At 48.0% G+C, this 26,989-nt stretch overlaps 1 protein-coding gene across 6 annotated transcripts in view; it reads right to left on the reverse strand.

The window, feature by feature from the left end:
* Positions 1 to 155: 155 nt before the first annotated feature.
* The window catches only part of GLYR1 (glyoxylate reductase 1 homolog), a 31,789-nt gene continuing 4,955 nt past the window's right edge, over positions 156 to 26,989 (reverse strand). Inside the window, exons 1-14 of one of the 6 annotated variants that reach the window (XM_059881405.1) lie at positions 22,966 to 25,738; positions 21,539 to 21,677; positions 20,750 to 20,992; positions 17,160 to 17,246; positions 16,243 to 16,299; positions 15,481 to 15,531; positions 15,319 to 15,392; positions 12,848 to 12,947; positions 8,303 to 8,413; positions 7,519 to 7,620; positions 6,655 to 6,817; positions 6,159 to 6,338; positions 5,423 to 5,547; positions 156 to 2,290 (exon numbers count right to left, since the gene is read on the reverse strand). In XM_059881405.1, the coding sequence (XP_059737388.1) occupies positions 2,216 to 2,290; positions 5,423 to 5,547; positions 6,159 to 6,338; positions 6,655 to 6,817; positions 7,519 to 7,620; positions 8,303 to 8,413; positions 12,848 to 12,947; positions 15,319 to 15,392; positions 15,481 to 15,531; positions 16,243 to 16,299; positions 17,160 to 17,246; positions 20,750 to 20,992; positions 21,539 to 21,677; positions 22,966 to 23,018 (1,560 nt within the window). In that variant the 5' untranslated portion in view covers positions 23,019 to 25,738 and the 3' untranslated portion in view covers positions 156 to 2,215. 6 annotated transcript variants of the gene reach the window in all.

Here is a 26,989-nt window from a genome sequence, read left to right on the forward strand (position 1 = left end):
ATGGCTAGCTCTCGCCGCACCCGGCGACTGGCCGCCTGGGTAGCCTGTTCTACCCCGGTCTTGTCTCGTAGCTCCGTTGGTCCCGGAGGGACAACCCCCTCCTCTCCCGCGTGGTGCTCGGTGTCAGGGCGCAGACCACCCCACCAAGGTCACAGTTGTGTTACCAAGAAACGTTTTTATTTTGCTTGCAGTAGCTTTTTGTTAATTGCACAAAATCATGTTTTTGCCATTTAAACATTATCACACAATCCTATTCTGAAAGACAAATGTTCATTAAAAACAAAGCAAAAATAAAAATTCACAACCTTAATTACCTAGATTTGTCATTTAAAGGTTTAAACGAAAAAAAAAAAAAGGGAGTGGTGGAGGAGGGGCTTTCTTACAAGCTTTTCACAAGTGTCACATTTTCTCCTTTTAAGAGAGAAGGATCTCAAAACAAAGGTGAAATAGCTTAAACAGAAATATTCATAAAAAGGAACTTTACAGAATTGTCAACAATATTAAGACAACATTGACTAACCAGTTTCATTACAGCATCTTCCCCCACCCCCACCCCCGTGTCCCGCTAGGATTAGAACAGGCTTTGTGTTCATACAGAATTCAAAATCCCAGTGAAATTAACAACTGTGTCAAAAACCACAGGCATCTCCCCTGCCCTCCCCACCCCCATGTTTTCTGAGATCCCCTATCCTGGGTTCTGATCAGTGGAAAAGGGCCAAAGCTGCGAGGGGGAGGGGCACACACCAGCGTGGCCACCTCAAATTGTGTTTATCACTATATATTCACTACAAATGCTGAACTTCCGCACAGCCTGACTTTGGAGAATCCAACCCATGCAGGGGGAGAGAACACTGACATCCTTTGGGTGACTTCTCCTTGTTCTCATGCCATGTTCCAAGCCCCTCTGGTCCCCTATCCAAGGAGAAATGCTCAGATTCACTTCTGAGGGTCAGTGAGCTCTGGTAATGTCAAGCCTAGACCTCCTCTTCTCTCCTGACAGACCCCAGGGCCCTGAAAGCACCGAAGACCAAGCTGCTGGCTTAAGTGAAGACACTCATTTCTGTTTCAAGAGCAGAGCCTAAGAAATGGTCGTCATTGGTCAGGCTGGGTATGGACCAACGGAGGAACAGACAGAATGAAATACTGTCTCCATGGGAGGAAAGGGGGAAGGGAGGCAAATGGAGAGAGGTGGGCACACAGAGGACTTGTGCAGGGACAGGCTGGAAAAGGGGGGACTGCTGTGAGGGGACCTGGGTCAGAGTGGCTCTTCAGAACCAGGTGGAGGGTCTGTGGCATAATGGAAACAGGAAGGAAGCCCCTTCCCCCATTCACTCCTCAGTGGTTGCCCTCAGGACCCCTTCCCAAGGGCTGGAATGCAAATCCAAATACTACAACAGCCTGGTGAGGAAGTCGGATCCCAGCCCAGGCTCCACAGTGACAGTGACATCTGGGACAGGTGCGCAAAAGCAGTGAGGAGAGCAGGCTTCCAGGAGGTTTGCCTAGGGTGGGCTGTTTGCCGCTTTCCCTGGAAAGCCAGAGGCCTGTCTTTGCTTGACTGTGTCCATCTCTTTTCAGCTCACAAAGGCATTTATGGAGAGTTGGTTGCACACTGGTAGCTTAAACGTGACAATCCTCATCAGCGGGTCACCTGAGGTTGGAGGGGCCATGCGACCCTCTGCTTAAGAGTCTTGCTGGCTCATCGTAGCCTAGAGCTCCTCTCCGCGTGGAATCCAGTGGGGGACAGTGGACAGAACCACAGCCTCTTCACTCTGAGGGAAGCAGTGGGAAAGCTTCCAGTTCTCACTGCTGACTTGAGTTCCTCAACTGGAAGGGTCGGAGATAAGACAGCTCGGAAGAAGGGAAAACAAAAAAGCCAGGCAGCAGTTTCTGGGCAGCTTCTATCCTGGGGCAAGAGCCAGTGTGGTGTGTGTGTTTGTGTGTGGGGTGTGTGTGTGTGAGAACACACAGCCACCTAGTCCATGGCCAGTGCCCAGCTCAAGAGCCTCCCCACAGGCCACTCCTGCTGACACCCCTCCTCTCTCCAGGACCTCCAGGGGAGGAGCGATGCTGTGTGCTGTGCTCATGGCAAGTCTCAAAGTCTGTATAAAAGGAGATGGAGACAGGTGGACTGGTCCAGAGTTAAGTCCCAGGACCCCAACTCCATGTGAGGAAGAGGGGGTCATAGGGAAGACAGGGGTGGGTTGGGGTCAAGGACTTAGTGTATATAGGCTCGGTACACGGCAGACATGTCATTGTCAGACTGGTCCAGTGCCTTGGCTCTTTTGTACACCTGGAAAAAAACAACACAGGTTTAGTCTGGCCACAGAGCTGACTTACAGAAGACCTGCTTCCTAGAGGGGTTCTAGGTGTGGTTAGGTGGGTAGGTTCTGGACCCCAGGCTGTCTGGGTGTGACTCCTGGATCTCCCAGATCTGGCCTGACCTTGGACTAAGTACCTCAGTTTCTCTGTGCCTCCAGCACTGCTTCTTGATTTCATGGGGAGGCTAACAGGGTTACAGTGAAGGTTAAATGGACTGAGGGATGTAAAGTGCTCAGGGCTCAACACTGGTTAGTAGTTACAATCACATCCCTTCATCTGAAGACGCTCCGAGGCCTTCCCCATTCTCTCTGGGCTGCTGCCCCTGTCCTGCCCCGTCAGCTCCAGGGCCTTCCCCGTCATCCATCTGAAGTACCAGCTGCGCCACTTTACTCGACCACCTCCATCCCTTTACTCTGTTCCATTTTATTCACAATTCTAACCTTCTGGAATTCTTCCTTGTTGAAACATTTATGTGCTTACCTTGTGCCTCCTTCCATTAGAATGTAACCTCTACAAGGAAGAGAAGGGGCTGTACTATGTCCCCAGAGCCTAGAATGGTCCTTGGCAATTAACAAACAGCCACTCCAAAGGTACCAGGTGAATATGAAACAGTGTGAGAAAACTTAAAAAAGCCATCGTTCAATCAGGGCAGGCCCATGTCCAGTCATGTTGAAAAAATGCAGCTGGACACAAGTGTATTTTTTTTCTATTTTTAAACATAGTTCAGTTGGAGCCATCATGATTGATGTCCATTACAGCTCAGGTATAGCTGTGAACTCAGAACAAAGGCTAAATAAAGACCTTTTTCAGATAAAAGAGAACTAATTGTTGCCAGCAGACCTGTGTTCAGGAAATGCTAAAGCAAGTTCTTCCAGCTGAACGAAAAACAATACCGAGAGAAATTCAATTCTTCAGAAAGGAAAGGAAAGAACTGGAAATGGTAGAGAAACAGAAACATCTTTTCTCTGAATATCTTTAGAATTCATATGGTTACTAAAGCGAGACACTCCAACAATGGTGGGCTTAAAATAAAAGCAAACATAAAATATAGGACACTTGTACACTAAAGCAAGGGTTCTCAACCTGGGGTCCTTTTGCTCCCCACCTGGAGCGACATCTGGTAATGTCTGGAGACATCTCCTATCAGCCAAGGGGGTGCAGTCACATCCAGCGGGTAGAGGACAGGGATGCTACAATGCACTGGACAGCTCCCACAGCAAGTGTCAGCAGTGTCCAGGCTGAGGAGCCACTTCCAAGGATGAGAGGGAGGAAGTGGTAAATGGATACACATTTTCCGTAGAGGGCCAATCTAGGACGTGAAGTTAAGATGCATACAGTAATCCCAAGAGGAAAGACAAAATAAAGATGATGCACTTGTTAAAAAAAAAAGCCATAAAAAAAGCCAATAGATAAAAAATGGGATGCTAAAAAACATTCAAATGTTCCAAAAGAAAGGAGAAAGAGACAGACAAAAGCCAGGGGGACAAATGGCAATCAAATGATAAAACACTAGGCTCCAAATTCGACCACACACCAACAGACTTCAAGACAAAGTCTCTATGGTAGTGGACTACTTAGCCTTAAGATCCTGAACTCCAAAACAGTGGAAAACCTAAACTCACAACATCTAAATGGCCAGAAACCACCATGCTCCACTGAGAAATGAACCAAAATGTCTGTTTCCAAGTCCATGAATCCTGTAGAGTCAGGGAGGGGCAAGTGGAGACCACCTGGCAGAGAAGTGCTCCCAACACAAGATACCGCAGAACCCTTCAGAAGTAACCAGTTACAGACAAACTCATCAACGAAAAACTATACAACAGCCAGGAACTTCACTGCCAAGAGAGAACCTGAAGGTAAGACAAGAGGAACCAGAAATCGTACTGCAGCCTGAAAGAGTGAAGTAAGTACTCAGATGTTCAGACAGACAAGGAAGAGAGAGACACAGAATTCAAGGACTGAAGATTAGTCAACTATGAAAAGGCAGGTTTGAAGAATGGTGCTGTGTATTTTTTACTGATTTTTGGTTGCACTGCTCAGCTTGCTTGTGGGACCTTAGTCCCCCAACCAGGGATCAAACCGAGGCCCCTACCAGTGGGAGCACAGAGTCCTGACCACTGGACCCTCAGGGAGCTCCCCAGTACTGTGTATCTGTATTTCTTTGCCTCTACAGGAAAAGCCACTAGAGACCTCTATTTAACTTGGATAAAAATGTATACAGCTTATAGCACTTGGAAGAGAGAACTTCTAAAATGAATCCACATGATTTATATATGTATGTGTCTCACAAAATGTGGTTCTTACTGCAATTCAAAAATAAATATTGCTCAGCTGTTGTTCTGAAAGGTTATACTTCTATCAGATTGAAATAAAAGATATAACACACGGAAACTGTAAACCTGAGAAGGCTATAGTGGCCATATGAAAGTCTGACAACAGACTTCAAGACAAAGATCAAGATGGACACTTTTTAATAACAAAAGGGCAAATTCATCAGGAAGGCAGTACAATCATAAACGGCTAAGAGCCCAATAACAAAAACTTCCAAAGATACTAAGTGAAATGGACAAAATTAAAGGGGAAACAAATAATCCCACAATGATAGTTGGAGATTTTAACATCCCTTTCTTGGCAATTAAAAGAACTGGAGAAAAAGGTCAGTAATGATGATCTGAAAAAATACTACCAGCTATCTCGACCTAACTGATATATGCAAAACAGTCTTCTTAAGTGAATATGGCACACCCACCAAGACAGACCATCTGCTAGGCCACAAAACAAGTCTGAATCGATGCAGAGTTAAAAGCCATATGGAGTGTATTTTTTGACCACAAAGATACATTAGAAATCAATAACCACTCGATATCTAGGAAATCCTTTAGGATTTTTACTCATATTTGACACACTTTTAAGTAACCCACAGGTCAAAGAATTCCCAGAGAAGTCAGCATGGACTGGAGGAGACACACAAGCCTAAAACCAACAACCTAAGACTCCCCCTTGGAGAGGTCAGACACAGCCAAGCCAAGGCAAAGTCGCAGAGGGGCAGTGGAAGGGAGACAAGGGAATTCTGCAGGCCCCACCCACAGCCTCCTGCAGTTACCTCATTGGCTGCAGCAGCCATGGGGGTCGGATGGTTGACGGCATCACCTAGCGCAATGGCTAAACGGAGATCCTTCTGAATGTATTTCAGGTAGAAATCGGGCTTAAAGTTTCCTTGCAGGATATCTGAGGAGGGAAAGGCATCCACCAGAAGAATTAAAAGGATCCTAAATAAGAAAACATCTGGAGCACTGTCAGGGCTCAACACCTAGCATTTCCTCCTCCTCAGACACCCAAGAGACAAGTTCCCAGCCTGCACCCCCAAATCCTACGGGGCTTCCCTTAGAGCTCAGCTGGTAAAGAATCTGCCTGCAATGCAGGAGACCCCAGTTCATTTTTGGGGTCAGGAAGATCCGCTGGAGAAAGGATAGGCTACCCACTCCAGTATTCTTGGGCTTCCCTTGTGGCTCAACTGGTAAAGAATTCGCCTGCGGTGAGGGAGACCTGGGTTTGATCCCTGGGTTGGGAAGATCCCCTGGAGAAAGGAAAGGCAACCCACCCCAGTATTCTGGCCTGGAGAATTCCATGGACTGTATAGTCCATGAGGTCGCAAAGAGTCAGACGCGACTGAGCGACTTTCACTTCACTTTGACTGGGGGCCAGACTGACTGGAGAGGATGTGTCATTCACACAGAAGGAGCTCCCCAAGAAGACACTGCTCTGTGATGGCTGCTTGACCCAGCTCCCCAGCTAGAACCAAAACTAAAACGCAGCAAGAGCGGTCAAAGGCAACTTACTTTGGCACTTCTGGTCCAGGAAGATGCTGGCCAACTGTCCCTGATTGAGGATGTCCAAGAGTGTCTGCTGGGACTGGCCTGTCACTTGGGCCAGGGTGAGCCCCTCTGCAATGGTGGCCATGAAGCTCCCCTGGACCATGTTCACAATCAGCATCATCTTAGCTGCGTTGCCAACCTCACCTGCCCAGGGCAAAGAACTGCGGTCACACCCAGGAATCCCACGGGGAGGGACTTTCTGCCCACCCTCACCCCTGCTCGGACCCACCTCTACACCCAGGGGAGGCCCCATTCACCTGCCCCTGACAGAACTGGCTCTGACCCTTCTGGCTCTTCCTCCTTGCAGGCACTGACTGTGCAAGTCAAAGAAACCTTCCCACGGGGGCCCCAGGCAGAGAGGCCGTGCGGGACTGACGCTGTCCTCAGGGTGGTCTAGAGGGGATGTGGCCCACCCAGCCTCCAGGCCTGCAGTGGCCTGACGGGTGGGCAGGCGTGTTACCTAGAAAGAAGGAGGTCTTCCCCATTGCCTGGAAGCAGCTGCTGCAGTCCTCATACAAGCCCCTGTCTCCGGCCGCTAAGATCACCAACATCCCATCATTAGACAGCTGCTGATTCCCTGAGACCGGGGCTTCCAGAAAGCGGCCCCCCCTGGACACAATCACCTGGAAAGAAAAGTCACAGCTTCTGGAGGCTGTGCCTCTCACGAAGGTCTTGGGCAGGAAGCAAGGAGCACACAGGGGCTGGAGCATCAGGCCCTCCACGCTGAGCCCCATAGCGGACATGTGTACCAAGGTGCTGGGCTGATGCTGGGGGAGGACCAGCAGACTGTCCTCCACCAGATGCCCGAATCCCATGCAGGAGACAGCGAGGAGCTGGGGGTCCTCAGAGGCTCCCATTACAAAGATATCAGCAACACGACCACACTATGGTTTGGCCGACCACACTTTCTAGGACAGACACTGCCCTTCTTTGATTTCAGCCACTCTTTGAACACACATGGGCCACAAGTCACCACCACCTCCTCACCTTGGCCCAGAGGCTCAGGGTGGGGGAATATCCTGCTAGTATCAACTGCAGAAAGCTATTTAAACCACAAAGACCCTGCTGGCAGATTGGACTGCTTCCAACTGAGAGGCTAGCAGCTATGGGACCTGACGCCTCTCCCAGCTAAGAAGCACTTCTCCTGTCTCAGCCATGCAGACTAGCTGTAGACTTGAAGGCAGAGAGTGAAAACAGGCTAGAATCCCATAGTCTCTGCTGTGGCTCTAGAGTAACTATGTGGCCCACACTGGGGTGCGGTGAGCCTGGGCCTTGGGCTCCAACTGAAAGGACGCTGGAGGGCCAGCCTGAACGAGGCTGCTACCTGGGCCAGCTCGGTGACTGTGTCAGCGTCCACCGTCGACATGTCCACGTAGCACTTCCCAGGGCGGATCCCCTGAAGCACGCCACTGGGGCCCAGCACCAGCTGTGGGGACACAAGGGAGAAGCAATAGCCCAGGCTCCCAGCCAGAACCCAGGTGACCCTCAGATCTAAGGTCAATGTCCTGCTGATTTTTTTTTGGCTCATTTCTCAAACAGAAGCTATTAAAGCTCAAAAGAGAAGAGCATGTAAATAAGCAAGGGAAAGAGAAGAATTTATGTTATGTTCCCATTTACCTTCAAAAAGAATATATGTGTATTTCTTTTTAATAAAAGCCTCCCAGTGAAAAGATGAAAGGTCAGTATTTATTTTTTGGCTTCTTTGGATTTACCTGGATTAGTTTAGTCACGAGTTCAACAAGATAACTACTGCACTTGAACTTTTAAAGCATACAAATACAGTGACAGCTAAATATAGGAACTTGGCACATGGACCAAAGGCACACTCAGCCTCAAAGCTTCCAGCTCACCAGGAACACGTGAGCTTGTCAGGAACCATTTCAGCACAGACCTCAGGGACCCCAGTCAGTGTCGTTCTTTGTTCTGAATTAAAGGAAGTCTTGTGTTCAGTCTACGCAAACATCCTTCACAATGGGAGATGGCCCCCAAATGGGACACCCAACCCCCCACATGCAGACACTCACTCGGTGTGCAGGGGACAAGGGGAGGAGGCCAGCCAGCGTTCCTGGCCACAACCTGAGACGCTGAGGGGAGGGAGGGATCCTTACGTCCTTGGCTGCCTTTGGGTCCGACACGCAGGCAAAGGTGATGTCACAAGTTGAAACGACTTCAGCGGGGGTTCTTCCTAGGCGGGCCCCCTCCTGGATGAACAAATCACACTGCAAAAGTCACAGATCCTAATGTGAGCTGCAGGCAGTGCACAACACACACACTAGCCAGGCCAGAGACACAGCGCCCAGTGCTCCTGTGTGGCCTCCCAAGGCAGGCGGTCTGACTGCTCGAGGGGAAGTGGATGGGAGCCCCTTAAGGACAGTCTTGTGTGTCTGCAAACTTGGTGCCGAGGATGCACGTTCCACATTCTGCTCCACAGGAAGCACAAAACAAGTGTCTGCTGGAGGCTTCCTGAACCAAGAATGGGACGTGAAAAGTAATTGTCCACAGCTCTCTGTGGCTGTCTCAGCTGTGGTGAAATCTGCCCAGTGCTGTGTGAGCCGGGGAAGCAGGGCTAGGGCCAACAGGCTGCCACTTCCTATTGAATTGCTTCGGGTCGGGGTGGGGGTCGGGGTGCGGCACAAAAAGCACTAACTCTTCTTTTTAAAAAAATAAAATCACCTGAACTATCTCATAACAGAATATATCGTTAACATCTTGGTCTATTTCCTTGTTCTATGGGCACTAAAAAAAGTATTTAGAATAATTTGGACCTATGATTTTGTATCTTATTTGCCCCACTGAGAGACATATCTGAATTTACCTAATGGCTCTCCTGGCCCAATTATAAAAGACCCCAACAAATACATGTAAGGGACTTCCCAGGTGGTTCAGTGGTAAAGAATCCACCTGCTAATGCAGGAGATGCAGGTTCAATCCCTGGGTCTGGAAGATCCCCTGAAGAAGGAAGTGGCAATCCACTCCAGAACTCTTGCCTGGAAAATTCCATGGATGGAGGAGCCTGGTGGGCTCTAGTTCATAGTTTTGCAAAAGAGTGGGGCATGACTTAATGACTAAAATAACAAGAAGGGTAAAACTTCTTCTTGCAGGTCAAGAAGCAACAGTTAGAACCAGATATGGAACAACAGACTGGTTCCAAATTGGGAAAGGAGTACGTCAAGGCTGTATATTGTCAACTAGCTTATTTAACTTCCATGCAGAGTACATCATGAGAAATGCCGGGCAGGATGAAACACAATCTGGAATCAAGATTGCTGGGAGAAATATCAATAACCTCAGATATGCAAATGACACCACCCTTATGGCAGAAAGCAAAGAGGAACTGAAGAGCCTCTTGATGAAAGTGAAAGAGGAGAGTGAAAAAGCTGGCTTGAAAGTTAACATTAAAAAAACTAAGATCATGGCATCTGGTCCCATCACTTCATGGCAAATAGATGGGGAAACAATGGAAACAGTGACAGACTTTATTTTCTTGGGCTCCAAAATCACTGCAGATGGTGACTGCAGGCATGACATTAAAAGACGCTTGCTCCTTGAAAGAAAAGCTATGACCAACCTAGACAGCATATTGAAAAGCAGAGATATTACTTTGCCAACAAGGTCCATCTAGTCAAGGCTATGGTTTTTCCAGTGGTCATGTATGGATGTGAGAGTTGGACTGTGAAGAAAGCTGAGTGCTGAAGAATTGATGCTTTTGAATGGTGGTGTTGGAGAAGACTCTTGAGAGTCCCTTGGACTGTAAGATTAAACCAGTCAATCCTAAAGGAAATCAGTCCTGAATATTCTTTGGAAGGACTGATGCTGAAGCTCCAATACTCTGACCACCTGATGTGAAGAAAGGAATCATTGGAAAAGACCCTGATGCTGGGAAAGATTGAAGGCAGGAGGAGAAGAGTATGCCAGAGGATGAGATGGTTGGATGGCATCACCAACTCAATGGACATGAGCTTGAGCAAACTCCAGAAGTTGGTGATGGACAGGGAAGCCTGGTGTGCTGCAGTCCACAGGATTGCAAAGAGTTGGACACAATCAAGCAACTGAACTGAACTGAGGGTAAAAAACAGGCTCTGAAAATGGTTTTATAAGATCAGCAGCATGGAATACATTATTTAAAAACAACACAGTACCCATAAATATATTAACGTTTTGTCCTACTTGTGATTTAACAAGCCAAAAATAGCAACTTCTTTGTGTGATACATTTTGATTATTTCTAAGTACAAAATATCTAATACCTTTGTTGATTGTCTCGTGACCTATTTAAAAATCTTTATATCATTATTAAACTATTTGTTTAATAAGAAATTCCACTCCTGGTTTTATATCTAAAGAAAATAAAAACACTAATTTGCATGCACCCCACATGTTCAAAGCAGCACTACAAAAGCCAAAATATGGAAGCAACCTCAGTGCCCATCAACAGATGAATGGATGAACATGCATTCATACTATGTGTGTATGTATGTGGTATACATACACACAGAGGAATATTAGCCATAAAAAAAAGAAGTTCTGCCATGCGCAACAACGTGGATGGACCTAGAGAATACTATTATGCTTAGTGAAATAAGTCAGACAGAGACAGACAAATACTCTACACCTGCACTTATGTGTGTGTTAGTCGCTCAGTCGTGTCTGACTTTTTGAGACCCCATGGATGTAGCCCACCAGGCTCCTTAGTCCATAGAATTCTCCAGGCAAGAATACTGGAGTGGGTTGCCATTTCCTTCTCCAGGACTTACATATGGAACCTAAAAAGTAAAACAAATGAATGAATATAACAAAAAAGAAACAGATTTAGAACAAACTACCAGTGTGGAAAGGGAATCAGGGAGAGGCAAGACAGGAGTAGGGGACAGTACAAGCTGTTACGTATAAAATAAATAAGCTACGAAGATACATTTTGCAGCACAGAAAAACAGTCATTATTTCATAATAACTTTCAATGCAGCATAACTTGTACAAACACTGAATCACTGTGCTGTACACCTGAAACTAACGTACTATTGTAAATCAACTGTACTTCAATAAAAACACACACACACAGAAAAACTAGGGAAAAACACAAAAATTGTTAGGATAGTGGGAAAATTTAAGAATACAAAACCTTGTTTTCAAGTTTTCTTTTTTGTTGTTGTGGGAAGTAGTATCAACACCCATTCATCTTTTCCTTTGGTAACTCTTTTAGACTTCTAAAAAGATCTATATTAATATTAAATTTTGTTTTCTTCTGGTTTTTTCTTTTGAAGAAAGAGGGTAACAGCTGATTCCAAACTCACATTCGTAACTGCTTTGCTGTACTGCCTTCTCATAAATTAATCTGAAAGGCATAGCCATGTTTATTAACAGGCTTTCCAATCAAGGAAACAAGCTGACCAGAGGCACTTCTATCAAATGGGAACATACACTTGGAGTTTCCCAATGTCCTTCAACTGTGTGTGTCTAGATTTCCTGGTTGCCTTGGCCTTGAATCACAAAGTATCTGCCAACAGTCTCCAGGATTTCACTCCTGACCCAGGTCCTGCAACGCCTACCTCATGCCCAGCACTTGAAGCCCACATCTCTTAGAACAGCCTTCAGTGCCCTTTCTCCCAGGCTCCACCTACTCTCCAACCAGTTCCTTGTTATTCTTGAAAAGGGGCTGTTTCAACCCAGTGAACTGCTTACCTCGCCTGGAACATTTTTGTTAATCTAAATCCATCAGCTCTACTATCTCCCTTCACTCCAGCTCTCCCTTTGCTGCATACATGGGATGCTCACCCATCACTTCACAAACACACGCTCAGCCACACCTTGTTCCTCAAGAGGCTGGTTCCTTCTTTGTCTCTCTGTCCCTGGCAAGCACAGTGAATTATTTTTCTGGTACTTAGATTATGGTTCTTCACCTTTTCCTGGATGAGAACTTGAGGGGAGCCATGACCTCTCTCCATTACACAAGACTTGGAATTCCATTTCAGGGTATGCACAGGCCCCGTGAAGCCACGGACCACCTTAGATGAAGAATTCCTGAACCTGTCCTGTCCAACGTGGTAGCCACTAGGACTGCTTAATTTTAAGTGAAATAATCTTAAAATTCGATTCTTCAGTCCATGAGCCACGAATCCAAGTATTTCAGAGCCACATGAGGTCACTGGCTCTCATAGAGGCCAGTGCAGATACAGCACAGCTCCTTCACCGCAGAATGTTCTGTGGCACAGGGTTGTTAACACAATCCAAACACAACAGAGCATGGCCATTAACTCAGATGAAGCAGATCTGCTGATGCACTCTCCATATCAATGAATTCATCACACACACACACATACTCACACACACACACACACACACTCACACACACACACACACGGAAAAACCTGACAGGTTTTTTTCTCTTTTACCTCCTGTTACCTATTTCAGGTAATGGCACAGACGGATAAATTTCTGTTTCATGTTATACCCCTGGGTATTTTCAATATTTAGTTTTTATGATCGCATCCTATGCTGGCTTATCTGCATCCTCCCCTGCCTGGACTTGGAGCTTGGCTTCTACTCCATGCACACAGAACGTGGAGCAGAGACAGCAGGGCGACTCCTATCCTTAGTTGCCCCAACTCCAAGGCCCAGGCCCCACCACACCCAAGAAGTGCCACCATGAATGCTTACTTTCTCTGCAGTCCGGTTCCAGACAGTCACCGTGTGGCCCATTTTTAGCAAGTTGGAGACAATGCCACTTCCCATGAGGCCAAGGCCCAAAAATCCTATCCTAGAAAGACAGACTGGTCAGTTCAGAGTGGGGAACAGGGTGGAGGGGAGGACAGGGTGGGATTATGACTACTACCCTGGCTCTGTTCCTCTTAAACCTGGGGAACCTCACCTCAGTCCACCACGCACACTGCTCTGCAGTGTGCTGATACCATGACCGCAGAGCCAGTGGGAGGGCTGGCAGAGTGCGCCTTTTCTCACTCTGGCCCTGTTCAGAAGTGCTCAGAAGTTTACACAAGCATTTCTAAACCCTCAACTGCCACTGCAAGAAGTATGACTCATACAGGTTATGGCAAGTCTTCCCAACCATTTCCTTGTTGCTTTGATGGAGGGGCTGAGCTTACAACTCCACTGCAGTGAGAAGCCAGACATTTATCTTCAGCGCATGCAACAGTTCCTCGCCAGCCACCTCAGGTGCAAGGCCTTGAGGTGCCAACTTCGAGCACCCTGGGATCCATGACACGTAACAGGCGCCACACGTGCGGAGCCCCCACCGTCCTTGCCTGCACAAGCCGACGTCCTGGTGCTCACCTCCCCTTCCTGGCTTCAGGCTCTGCACCACCTTTGCTCTCTTCATGCAGTCAGCAGGGATGGGCTTCGCCACGCCTCTTCAAAGCCTCACCTGCTCTTTGGAGTCAGTCTTCCCTGGTACGTGGAGTCTTCTCCTGAACCTCTTTCCCATTGCTCAACCTGGGCCCGTCCTCTACTCTCCCCACACCTTCTAACTGCAAGCCCGTTATGCTCCTTCTGTGACTAAAACTCAGGTGGTCAGTACGTGCTGCTTACCTGCACTTGCTACAGCTCGCCTGCTCTTTCCTGCAGCCCCAGAACTTGGGGCTCATAGCTGCCACATGGTTCAATGGATGATTTTATCTTGCTCAAATGTCTCTTCTTGGTTCCTACAATTCTTTCTCTCTCCTTGCACAAGACATGGTTAAGCAACGCCTCTTTCTTCATTTACTACCTCATGGTCTTGTTTCCAGCTTGTCTCTCTCTCAGCTCTAATGTTGTCTGCAGCTTCTCCACTCTGACCGATGTTATCCTTCAGTATTTTCAGTCTCCTGGGAGCCATATCTGCAGCCACCTCTGCTAACGGGCTCAAAGGTTCCCCAATCCTTGTGGGAATACAACACTCTCATGTTTCTCGTGTTCTCTGTCTAGCCTGCTCTAAGTCACCTGAATTAAATGCTGAAAATGGAACCCACCACTCTCCTCACCAAAGGTATCTGTTATTCACAGCTATCTGGGTGGGTGGCAACCAGTTTTCTCTAGGATTGTAAATCATGACAGACTAATTCTCTTTCCTTTGTTCAGTGTTCCAGGACACCCGGAAGACCTGGGGATATGCATTTGTACACTGACAGTTGCTCGCGGTGTCCTTGAGGCAAGGAAAATGTGGACCAGGTGCACTGGGTGCAACGCAGCTAATCTGCTCAGCAGCTGGCTTTACACTCGTAATAAAAAAGGATTTGAGTGATGGCAGAAAACACTGGACTCTGTCCTCAGCCTGGAGTTGGATTTTTTAAAAAAATAAGCCAACACATTCCTCGTTGATTTAATGGGCAACACCCATTCCTCCTTTAATTAGCACATGCCTCCAGCTCCTTCACACCACAATGGAAGTTCACCAAATATATCTGGTTGAACAAGTGACTTCAACAGCACAAAAAAAGTGTTTTAGTCTGAGAAAGAACCGCACAGAAGACTCAGATGGGAGATTCAGACGTTCTTTAGGAGAATGCTCCTTCCTTAAGAGCCCTCATCATCACGACTCAGAAGCACAAGGGGGCATCAGAATACAGGCAAAGGCGAGGGTGGATGCCAGCTAAGGCCTGGGGATCGCAGTCAAGGCTCCCCACTTGTCTGGGTGGGGCGGAGGGCAGCCGGCAGGTACATTGGGAGGACTGGGGAAGGCAGGACAACAGGCTGCCTTCATCTTTTGCTCCCATCTGCCCCCACCAGGGCCAAGGTGAGGAGTTCTTCAAGTGTGGTCTCCTGATGAGCAGCCACTTATCTGGGAACTGGTCCACCTGAGACTGACTGATCCAGAAACTCTAGGGGTGCAGCCCAGCAACTGGTGCTTTACGAAGGGTCTTCCAGGTGGTTCAGGAAGGTCTGAGAACCACTGACCCAAGTGTTCCCTGCTTAGGAGACTCACTAGTGAGCAAATTCATGGTACGAATGTACAGGGCAATTTCTGTCTTCCGCAAGTCAAGTTACTCCCAGGCAAATCGTTAAGAATTACAATTTTCCCTTTCTCTTTCCACTTAGTCCCAGCAACGGCTGGGACACAACCCTTAAGAAGCTGCCTTGAAGTCACCCCCAGACCCACAGAACCAGAGCCCAAGGAAGCCCTCCCCCGAAGGCCCTACTTTTTGTCTGTGGGTGTGACGCTGCCATTCACCGCCGTGCTGTCTGCGGCCTGGATGGAGGTGGACCCCGTCTCCTGGGGGAGGAAACACAGGTCGTCAGGCCGGCCTGCCCATGCCAGGCCCTGGTGAGAATACAAGTGAGGAGGCGTAGAACTTACGTACCTCTTCACATATTTTCAACTTCTTTGTGATTGCCTGGTAACAGACAGCTGGCTAATAAAGAGGGAGTGAAAAAAAATTACTTATTAAACTGAACATTTAACTGGTCTTAGTTACTATTTCCCTACTGAGGTGAGACCCAAAACAGAAAGTTAAGATCAAAACTTATTTGGTGTCCAACTTTGCTGAACTCCAACACATGAAAACTTAACTTGCATTACTCCACTCGGTTCTCATGCAGCTCTACAAGCTGCTTTTTGCTGGTGATGACGCTGAAAATCAGAGGTTTATATGTCCAAAATTATAGGCGTGGTCAGTGTACCCAGCCTTGGAATCCTGATGTGTCAACTCCAAGGTCACACACCATCAGCAGATCCTATCAGGGCTCAGCCTAACCGACAGCCCTGGGGAGACACCTGGGGAAACCGCCCCCGACCCCCAGGGCTCATGGAAGACTGCCTTCATCCAGCAGCACTGGCCACCCATGGGTGGATGCCGGCTCCTGAGGCTGGCTTTCTGTCCTAGACTCTGAGGGCGACCACAAATGTCTCAAGCACACAGCCACGAAGTTTTAAAAGCTTCTTTGGGTTCCTTTTAAATCTTAACAATGCCTGATTCATGAGTGGTCCTCTACGTGATTTAAATTTAACTAGTTGCTCTGGACAGAGTACAGGCAGCGGACTAGGGTGAGGCTCCAGCGAAGCAGCACTCTCCCCTCAGGCTAGCTCCTAAGGGAGGATCAGGAACCTCAAGGAACAAGCTTACCTTCTCAGTTTGGCTGAGCAGGAAGTGATGGAAATGAGGGTCTGCATCTTTAACAGGCTGAAATCAGAAAATGATTGAATAAAACAAATTATCTTCTACCAGAGGTCACCTCCTACTGATAACCAGTCTCTCCCCTGGCTGACACACCTTTGGGAGCTGAGCTTACAACTACCTGGGAGCTCGTTTCCCACTCTGGTTCTAAGCCTTTCATAAACAATGCCCATTCCAACTGGAGGAAAACTGGCTTCAAGTGGAAAAGAATGGATGTTTCGGCCAGGCTGGTGTATAAATTACTCCCAAACACTGTGGAAAAATAATTAAAAAGTGTACCAGTGATTTTCAAATCCAGCATTCACCAGTCACTTCAGATGACCCAGCAGACCAAGCCAAATTCTCAGGCTCCTCCAAGTCATAGGATTTTGGACCCCTCGTACCTGGCGCCAAATGCTCACAGAGGGTTAATATTAACAGGAAGGAGGAAGCAACGACTGCAAGGCTTTCAAGGGCTTTTCACACACAGGCCCAGCAACAGGGGAGCAGCGGGCGCACCCACGCCAAGGGTAAGGCAGCGTGCAGGTGACCAAACATCACAGCCGCGCACGTGACCAAGGTATGTCTATAAAGTACCAAGTGGGAAAAAACTGCAGAATGATCCCACTTTTGTAAAAATCAACACTACTCCCCAAAGCGAAAACCTGTAACATGGATATGTGATTATATACCTGATGGTTAAGTGGGTATGCCAAACGGTCTGGAGCGAGTTAAATAAACTTGACAGCAAGCCTGCGCCAGGGTGGACTCGCACACTTCTGTATTCATTGGCAATTAAAAAGTGTCGGGAAAAGCACACCACAGTGTCAGGCTGGGAAACCAGCTCTGAGGCTGGGCTTGTCATGGCCCAAGGGAGGGGTCATTACCTCACTCACGTTCGGCTGCCATTTAAACGTGGCCATGGGTCCAGCCATCATCCCCTTCACAGTACTAGACTCAGGGATGCTGAGGTCCTACAGAGGGAAAGACAGGTGGTCACAACACTGTGGCACCTCAGGAGCACTTGTCTTCCTCCCTCAATTGGGGGCCCCTCTTCACTGCTTTGCTTCCTTCAGTCACACTCCGTCCCAAACTATCCTAGCCAGCTCCATGGTCTCCCCAGGCACAGCTCTGATGACTGTCTTATTGGGAGAAACAGGGCAAGTCTTTGTCAACACAGAGGGAAGTTCTCTTTTCTCTGGTCCAGAATGACAAATGTGCTCCTGGGCCAAAATTCCTCAAGGATGGAGGTAACCTGAAAGACCAACTGTGGTCTGCAGTGTGATCAGCAGGTCACAGGGAAAACTCCTTATTGCAAATAACGAGCATTAGGAAAACAGTACTGGCTTCAAAAGGAATCCATCGTATCTGAAAAGAAACTAAGGAAGCCACGTGGTGCAGTGAGGAGATCGGCCCAACATTTTAGAGCCAGTAAGTGATGAAGCCAGAATTAGATCCTGGGGCAGTCAGGATCCAGGAGTTCATTCTCCCCCCAGACAGAAGGCAGGCGCCGTGGGGGCAGGGAGTCAAGAGCTCAGTGCAGCAGGTCAAGCTCTCCACTAGATAGCTGAGATGAAGTGTCAGGAGGACCACTGAGGCTGGGAGACAGCAAATGGGGACAGGGACACGAGGTAAGCCGGGCAGAGGGGCAGGAGCAGACGAGCTGTACAGCTTTATCCCTAGATCTCCAGACCGGCGTGGAGATGTGCAAGACGAAACAAAGCAGCCCAGAGCAGTGCTGCCCCAGAGAAGCTGCAGTCACGATGGACGTGTTCTGTATCCGCTCGGTCTAGGCACGTGTTACTATGGAGCACCTATCACGTGGCCAGTGTGACTTGAGTAACTGGATTTTAATTTGTGTTGAATGTAAATTAATTTAAATGTAAATAGTCACTAGCCTAGTGACCACAACAACAGAACAACAGTAAAGCAGGAACACAGCTGTCCACCCAGCACTGAGCAAAGGCCTCCACCCCTGACTCCCTGCCTGAGTCTGGATTTTTAGGAGAGCCACAGGATAGTTCTGTTTTGCTCTGTGGTCCGTGCCCAGAGTCCCAGTTCTCCGCTCAGGACTCGAGCCCCAGAGAGAGGGTGAGTGTGCACCCCCCGAGCATGGCTCCCCCGTGCAGCTGGACACAAACCCAGCCTTGGCCTTCCTACACGTAATCAACACCCCTGTCGTCAAGCTCAGCCTTTTCCGTTAATCCTCACGGGACAGAGGATTATAGCTCAGAACAGCACTCATCTGGGGCTCTGCCTAGCTAGACTACTCACTCTGCTTCAGTGAGGAGCTCGCAGCCAAATGACAATCACTATAGCAACACACACGCTTGTGTGAGAAGAGTCCCTCCACGTAAGACTGGCAGTAGCCCCCAGGAGTGCACTACAACCACCACACTCTCACCGCACAAAGGCTACTGCTGAAAAATAATAAATGTGCAATGTTTGTCAAATGTATAGTGTTGCAGGCACTGTCTTATCTGCTTGGCTTGTGTTACTCATTTAATTCTTAAACCTAAGACGCACTGTTATCTTCAATGACCAGACAAGGAAACTGAGGTGAAGGGAGCTGGCCACGGTCGCACAGCTGTAGCAGGTCATGGAGACCCCAGGGCCTCCTCCTTACCTCTCCTTCATACTTCCCTTTACCCCCAAAGAAACTGTTTCTCTTCAGGGTGAGCACAGGAGGTGGTGAGATCCATGGTGTGAGATGCCAGACACTATGCATTTGGAGAACAGATAAAACCCGACAGCCCAGATTTCTGTGGGTCCCCAGGAAATCAACTCAACCGGATCAATCCAGATCACATCTCCTGGAAGTCCTTCATGCCCCACACCCGGCAGTTTCTAAGCTCCCCTCACTCTGGCCGGAGGTCCCCACCACTCAGCTGCTCTCATCTATCGTGTCTTAGGTCACTGAGCAGCCAGAAGGGCCTGCTCTAACACAGAGGTTGTACTGCGGCAGCCGACAGGCTGAATGTAGTCCAGAGTGATGCTCCTTCGTACTTAGAAGCGTTGTAAAAATTTGAATGAGCTTCTAATACTTAAAATAGGAACATTTCACTTAAAATCTGTATTTCCAGCTTCTCTTGAGAAAAACCAAAGGATCTGGCAAAAGTTGGCTGGGAGCCCGAGGGTGGGGCACGGCCTCGCCAGACGGCAGCTGCTGCCACCCTAACACCTTCGGCTCAGTCTCCTGCTTAAGCACCCTCTTCCCGTCCCTGCCTGGTCTCGCTGGTGTCTCAACCTGTGCGCCTCCATCTGACATCCAGCATTCATCACAGCCCCATCATCCCAGGTCTGTGCCGGCCATGTGGCTTTCAGTCTCCGATCCTGCTCTAACAATCTTCCCCTGGGTGCTGACAGATTACCTGCTCCATCTCAAATCTTCCTCCTTTGGCTCCCAAGACCCACACAGATCTTTCTGGAAAGGTGAGAGGTATGTTACTTCTGCCTCACTTCCCTTCGTTGGCTCCACCCACTTCTTCCAGCCTTGAGTTGTGGGCATGCTCTCTGCAAAGCCAACTTCTTCCCTCCCCTCTCCTCTCTCCTGGCTTTCCCTCAAGACAACCACAATCAGGGCTCTGGGATCTAATGTCCTCTCTAGATATTCGCTCCCCCACACCAACATTTCCATCCTACGTTCCTGGATGCCTCCCTGGTAGTCTAGACATCCCTCAATGTCATTACACACAGAACCGGTCCTCTCACCCCAAAAGCCAGCTCCTCTGCTCAGAAGAAAGGCAAGTTTCTCCAGGTACAGACTTGAAATCATCTCCTTTCCCCTTTTCTCATCATCCCCTAGATGTAACCAGTTACCAAATCTTACCAACTCCTCCTCTGAAGTGCTTCTCACATAGTTCCTTTCAGTATTTGCTAACGTCCCCCTCCCCTTGCCCAAGGAAATCCTACTATGAATGCACACCTGACGTTACCCTTCTCATCAGCTTTGAGCCTTCCTTCACTGCCAGTTGTGACCCGTAACACACAGCCTGGCGAACACCGCCACCTCCACGTCCAGCTCTAACACCTTCATGCCACCCTACTGACTCCGTGGCAGTACAACACTGCTTAAGCAGACCTGGAGGCTCTCCACGACCTAGTGACAAGCTGCCTTTACCCGTCTGTCCTCCTCCTCGTCCTGTACTAGGACTGAGACTATGCCCGCCAACATCAAGCCCATGTGGGCTGTGCCCTTCGTCCGTGGAAGCCCTTCCCTTCTTTCCTGCTCAGCCCTTGCACGCTGGCTCAGTGGCCCTTCTACTCCTGACCATGTGTCTGGTCGAATGCCTGAGTTGTGTTCCTATTTCACGCCTGTGCGTCCAGGCAGTACCCTTTCCCTGTCTGCAGAATTCTTTAGGACAGCACAGAGCAGGGGGCCCTACGTCCGTTCAGGGAGCTGAAGCACACAGGAGAGCTCGACTCTGCCCTGTACGAAGGACAGTCACCAGTCCCAGAAGCTAGAGACAGAACCAACCTTCTCGTCCTTGGGGGGCCGACCCCGCTTCCGGGGACTCTGCTCCTGGGCTCTCTTCAGAGGGGACTTGGAGCCTCGCTCTGAGGAGCCTGAAGGCACCCTCTTCTTTCCTTCTCCCATGTTCTTCTTCACCTTCCCTTCAGACAGGCTAAGCTTGCGCTTCTCATCACCTGAGATTGGCCTACTTCTCTCCTCACTGGAATTACGCCGATTCTTGTCATCAGCAGAACTGTGGGATGATGTCTGTAAGTTTAATAATAATAGTGATAACCACCACAATGGCTGCTACCATCGAGACCCCTATTTACACGGGCCACTCCCGGTGGTGAGCACTTTCTATACATGCGTTATCCACATGAAAATCCTATGAAGTAGGCGCTGCTGTCATCTCTGCTTACATTTGGGCAAGTAGAGTAAAATAAAATTCAAGTCATTTGCCCACAGTCCCCAAACTGGATTTACATTCAGGCAGTGGACAGATCCCAGAGGCATGCTCCTAACCTCCATAAAAGGGAGAAGGCCTGTGCTGTACTCAAAAGCTGAGGGACTTCTGCTGGGTCCAAACGACTTTCCTGAGGCCAACAATCTATTCCAGAAAGGTCAACCAGATGCATGGAGTTTCAATCTGACCAGCAAAATGCTGACGCTTTAGACCTGAAGTAGCTCTCTCCCCACTGGCATTTCATGAGAATAGAGTTTCAGGTTCGGGTGATATTTAATCTGTTAGTTACTATGCAAAAAATAACCAGTCCAGAGTCGGCACAAAGTGAGAATCATGGGGCCTCTCACCTGGTCCTTCCCTTTGGCTCTCCTGAGGAACTCCTCCACGGCGTCCACAGCTTGCTGGAATCGCTTCCCCTTGTTGATCTTTATCATTTCCTCCTTATGTGCATGATAGGGCTTGAGCTGTTCCACTTTGATCCAGGCACTGGCAGAAAACATACAGAGCACGGACATGATCCACACTGCTTGTGCCACAAGTATCCAAGTCCTCATCCCAGCAGACTGCAAGTATCCACTCAGTTTAACTGGTCTTTGAAACAGGCCTGCCATGTTTTCAAAACATAGTACTGCCCACCCCCTAGACTCTTGAGCCTAAAAGTATGTTTTCTGGAAACAAGTCAAACCACCACCACCACCACCAAAATCAGCATCCTCCAAATAAAGTCACTGTTGCGGGTCATTTCCACTATCATTCACCAGCCTTCCACGCTGAAACACACACACACTGCCACTAGCTTAGGACAAAGGAGACCTGGAGATGCACCCCCACCCTCACTAACACAGCACACATGGCTCCATGTGGATCCCAGGAAATCAGGGCTCTTGGCTCTATCAACCACAGCAGCATCACTGCCAGTCAAAAACCTCAGTCAGACCGATGACCTGTCAATCCCAAGACTCAGGAATGCTCCGAGAGCTAAAGAAAGGCAACAACTTCAAAACCCTGCTGCTCCTGCAGACGTCTGCAGTCTCGGAGCTTGTGTTTGTTCATGAATGATTGTACCCACGGCTACTGAACCACACAAAACAGGTGACACACAGTTCAGAAAAAGAGCAGCAGTCACAAAAGGAGGCTTTCAGAAATACAACTCTGCCTGTGATTAAAGGGAGAGGAACATAATCTTCAGATTTTGATTCCCACCACCAATGCATAACATGTGAGAATGAAAAGAGCCATCAACCCTGGAATAACTGGCCTGCCACACTAACCTGCATGAATCTGCCCCCATTGGCTTTTGTGGTTTCCTTGAATGACGGTCAGTTTCCAAAACACCGTACAATGGAGAGAATTATAGGCTTGGCAAGGTTAAGAGTTTATTTACATATTTTACCCTGTAAAACTCAAGAGGTTTCATAGCATAACCTTCAGAAAAAGTGGGTCAGGTCAAGGATATAGAAATGGGGCTATTACATGAACTTAGGCTTCTTTTCTTTAGAGAAAGCTAGAGAACACTCACTAATAATAGTCAAGTGCTAGCCTCTGCACATAAAAACAGTGCTACCACCCAGCAGCAGCCACCTGCGCGTCAAGTGCTGTGCTAGTGGTCGTAATAATGGGTCTGTATAAACACAACCTCTGGAACCATCAGTCTGCAAACCAAGACTAGGCATATTATCTGTGGGTAAACAAGACAAGTGAGAACAAAACAGTGAATGGGGACCTGGACGTTGGTCTCACTGCAGATTTCCAAAAAGATGAGGTAAGCAGGTACCTTCCAAGTGACCATCTCATCCTGAAGTCTGAAACTGGACACAATAGACCCATGGGTCCAATCTATAAGGAGGAAAAATGGAATTAAATTGACCCCATATTATTCAGCAAGTGTGTTTACACCGTTAAGGCCAAACCACCAGCACAATCAGATGAAAAGCAAGTCAAACTTTCAGATTAACTGGGAGCTCTGAGGTGACAAATACTCAGTATCAGTGATCTTAGAGACCTACAGTCCTCAAAGAGACCTCCTCCCTCTCCCAGCTTCAGGTCAGATGCTGAGACCTGCACGCATTCCTAGCATAAGACGGACAGGGTGGTTTTAATCAAGCCTCCCTGGGAAAGGACTGTAAGAATCCTAAGAGGGATTCCTAAATCCCTCTTCTCCAATCTCGTCATACTAATGCAGGACTCAGAGTAAGTGGAAAGGTGAGGATATTTGTGGAGGAAGCCCCAATGAACCCAGGCCTATCTTCTGTGGAAGCATCTTAAGTGGATTACTGAGTTCTGCCAAGAGAACAGTAACAGTCAAAGTTCATTCATCCTAAATAAAGACCAGCATTTGAGATACTAAAATGACATTTTCCTCTCTTATGACCATATTTGAAAAGTGAAAATAAGTTTGCTGCAAGAAGCGACAGTGTAAGTATGACTTCAAGAGAAATGTTAATCTAAGAAATCACCTCCTGCTGGAGAAACATCCTGTCATCTCGGAAAAACAGTAAATAAAACACGAGCCCAGCAGAGCCCTAGTAGGATTACCTCCTGAAAGCACGATGTACTGACATTCACTTTGGCCATTTCACTGATTTTCTCTCCAAAGGCTATACTGCAAAACTCTGTCTCCTTAAAAAGGGTGTGCTTTTCAGCTGGAGCTTCAGTAAGGCCCTACTGAGGCCAGCCAGGCAGGGACTGGCATGCAACTGGTGCTCAATAATTCCTCAGTAAATGAAATCTTCCAGGCACGTCAGGGAGGCTGGACTGCTGGCCTCTGGGCTATACAGGCTTTTTGTGGTTGTTGCTGTGGTTTATGTGTTTTTAAAGTGAGCATTCTGTTTCTTTGCTTCATTTAAGCTGTAAGTTTTGATTTCCCTCAGTGTGCTCCTAATGCCTAGATGGAGCTGCACTTTTTCCAACCAATTTGCTACAGGCTGAGAAGTCCAAAAAAAAAAAAAAAAAATCACGCTTAGTCAAGTTGTGTTTAATGAACTGGCTTTGCTTCTGTATTCAAGGAAGTTAATTACACATTGTTTGTAGAAGTAAATGCCCGAAAACAAGCTAACTGGCAATCAGTGAGGTCACTATAAAGAATGAAATGGAAGGTCCTTTAAGATACTCGGCTAAGTGGAAAATGGCAAGATACAGAGCAGTGTATTGGTACGCGAGCACTTGCACTAAGACAAGGAAAAAGGGACATGCAACTTCCTGATGAGGCGCCCAGTGTCTCGAGGCCCTCTCGTAAGAAACTAGCATAACTAGATGCCTGTGGGCCAGAGACTTGAGGGGAAGAGGAGGAATGGAACTGTCTCAACAGTTTAAAGCTTGATTTGGGGAGAAACCGTAAGTATCTATTAATCTTAAAAAAACAACAAATCATGGACTTCCCTGGTAGTCCGGTGGCTAAGACTCTGCACACTTAGTGCAGGGGGCCTGGGTTTGATTCCTGGTGGGGGAACTAAGATCCCACAACAAAGATCTGGCACAGCCAAATGAAAAAATAAATATTAAAAATCTGCATAAATGAAATAAAATATCCCTCAACAGATCAACAACAAGGGCCCATGCTGTAGCACATGAGCTATTTCTACTGAGAAGGGGGCTCTCCCCATGACTTCCTTGTGTAGGTCTGCTCAGGTGGGTGACTACTGCCTGGCTGCCGGTGTAACTATACCTGTAACACAGCCAAGAGCAAACTTACCCTGGTAATCTGATACACCTCCTACAAATACTTTTCATTTGAGAACAGAAAACTTCCCCTAAGCCACCCTCTGATTATACATTCAAAATGAATGTAAAAATCTCACATTTTCAGGCTTCTCTGGTGGCTCAGTGGTAAAGAATCCTCCTGCCAATGCAGGAGACATGGGTTCAATCCCTGGCCACATGCTGTGGAGCAACTAAGCCCGTGGGTCACAACTACTTTAGTCCTGGCAACAAGAGAAGCCACCACAGTGAGAAGCCCTCGCACCACAACCAGAGAAAAGCCTACACAGCAACAAAGGCCCAAAAGCCAAAAATAAACATTAAAAAAAAACCCTCACATTTTCAAACACTTTCATAATTCTGACCCACCTTCCTCTTAATTAAAACTAGACTGTACAGATACCATAGGGAAGAAGCCAGTCTATGAATGATCTCAAACACCCACATATATGTCTCAGACTCCCGGAAACAGTGACCTGAGGGGGGAGAGAGCATACAGGCAGAGGCCACAGGTGAGAACAAGTACACGGTCAGACAGGTATGTTTGCCCTCCATCTGGATTTGGTGAGAAGTACTTAGTAAATAATTCTCGGCCCCCCTCCCGCCAGCTTAAACCAGTCACAGAGGCTGAGGATTACTGAGTTGTTACAAGTCCAAGTCTAAACTATTCAGAAACCAAGACACCTCCCCTCAAATGCAAATCAAAAGACCAAAAAGGTCACAAAACAGGTAACAATTTCAGTTAATTACAAGCAATGACTATCATACAGATGTCAACAAAGACTTGCCTATAAGATAAAGAAAATTTTTGTTTCCAAAACTGGACAACATTCCCCAGTGCTGGATAAGGCTCTCAAGCTGCACCACCGACATGGCCAGCCACTGCTTTCCATGCCCGTCTCCACGAGGGGCCTGCCCCCTGCCCCCGGGCGCCCTGCTGGAGCCATGGAGGGCGTCTCACCTGAAGGGCCGGAGCCGCTGCCAGCGCTCTCGAGGATCGCGGCTGTCCAGCTCTGGCAGAAGGACACTGCTGGCTCAGTTCAAACACTGGGGCAGCGGCTCTTACTCCCTGCCTGGCTCAATCCTTCAACCATTATATGGTGTTGGAGGCAGGGAAAGTGGGTCAGTCAGGCAACAAGTGAAAGGGGGATGCTCAGATGGGTCCAACCTGCCGTGCCCCTAATTACGAGGCACAGATTTTTCTACAAGTTACTGATATTTCAGCACTCACTTAGACACCTCACAACCGGCCTCCCACCTTATATCTCGCTTGATGTAAAAAGAACTTCAGGCTGGGACCTCGGACATACTATCACTTAAGTCCTTAAGTTTCCTGCCTCTCAGTTTCTATATCTGTTGAAAAATAAGAACCGGAACAACTACCTTGTTTCCTGAAAGGGCTGTTGTGAGGAGCAGATGTGAAGGCTGCTATACAAAGAGCTGTTACGGACTTACACAGTTTGCCCACAGTATTCTTTGAACTGGTTTGTTTTCCGTGGGTTTTGCACACCTGCAAGCTGAATGAACTCCCTCCATTCTGCCATCCATGGCCACTGAAGAAACTTTGAAACCCTGAGCTCAGTTTCTGCTCTGACGGGCAACCACCTGTTCAAGGTGGGCCCTCATGCACCAGAGATTTAATCCTGGGCTGTGGTCACATGGTGGAGTTATCTTCCCCTCTGCATTTTCATGAAACAGAAAAGGGCTGTGGGCAGTTCCCATGTAGCGACCCAGGCTCAGAGAGTGCAATCGGGCCATCTTGTTAAGTCCTTCCTGTCACAGGGGAGGCTGGCTGGGAAGGTCTAATCCTCTCTTCCTTTTTGTGAGGGGTGAGCAAAGTCAGGAACGAACTCTGTTGGCATCCTGGTGACATCACTCTCAGGTCCTCTCTTCTTGGTTCTCTCTTTCAGTGGGAGAGAAACACAATTTTCTAGGTTTTGGAAGGAAGAATAGAAAAAAAATCAGGTTTCTAAAAGATAGGAACATGTCCACCGAGGTCAGGACACGGTGCCCAACAGAGCCTCCAGGATGTGCAGGAGCAGGCCTTAAGGGGAGGTAGAGTCTGGCTTCTGCCATAGCCACTCACAGCTCTGTCCGTCACA

This window comes from Bos taurus, chromosome 25, assembly GCF_002263795.3.
Source record: "Bos taurus isolate L1 Dominette 01449 registration number 42190680 breed Hereford chromosome 25, ARS-UCD2.0, whole genome shotgun sequence".
NCBI classification, from domain to species: domain Eukaryota; kingdom Metazoa; phylum Chordata; class Mammalia; order Artiodactyla; family Bovidae; genus Bos; species Bos taurus.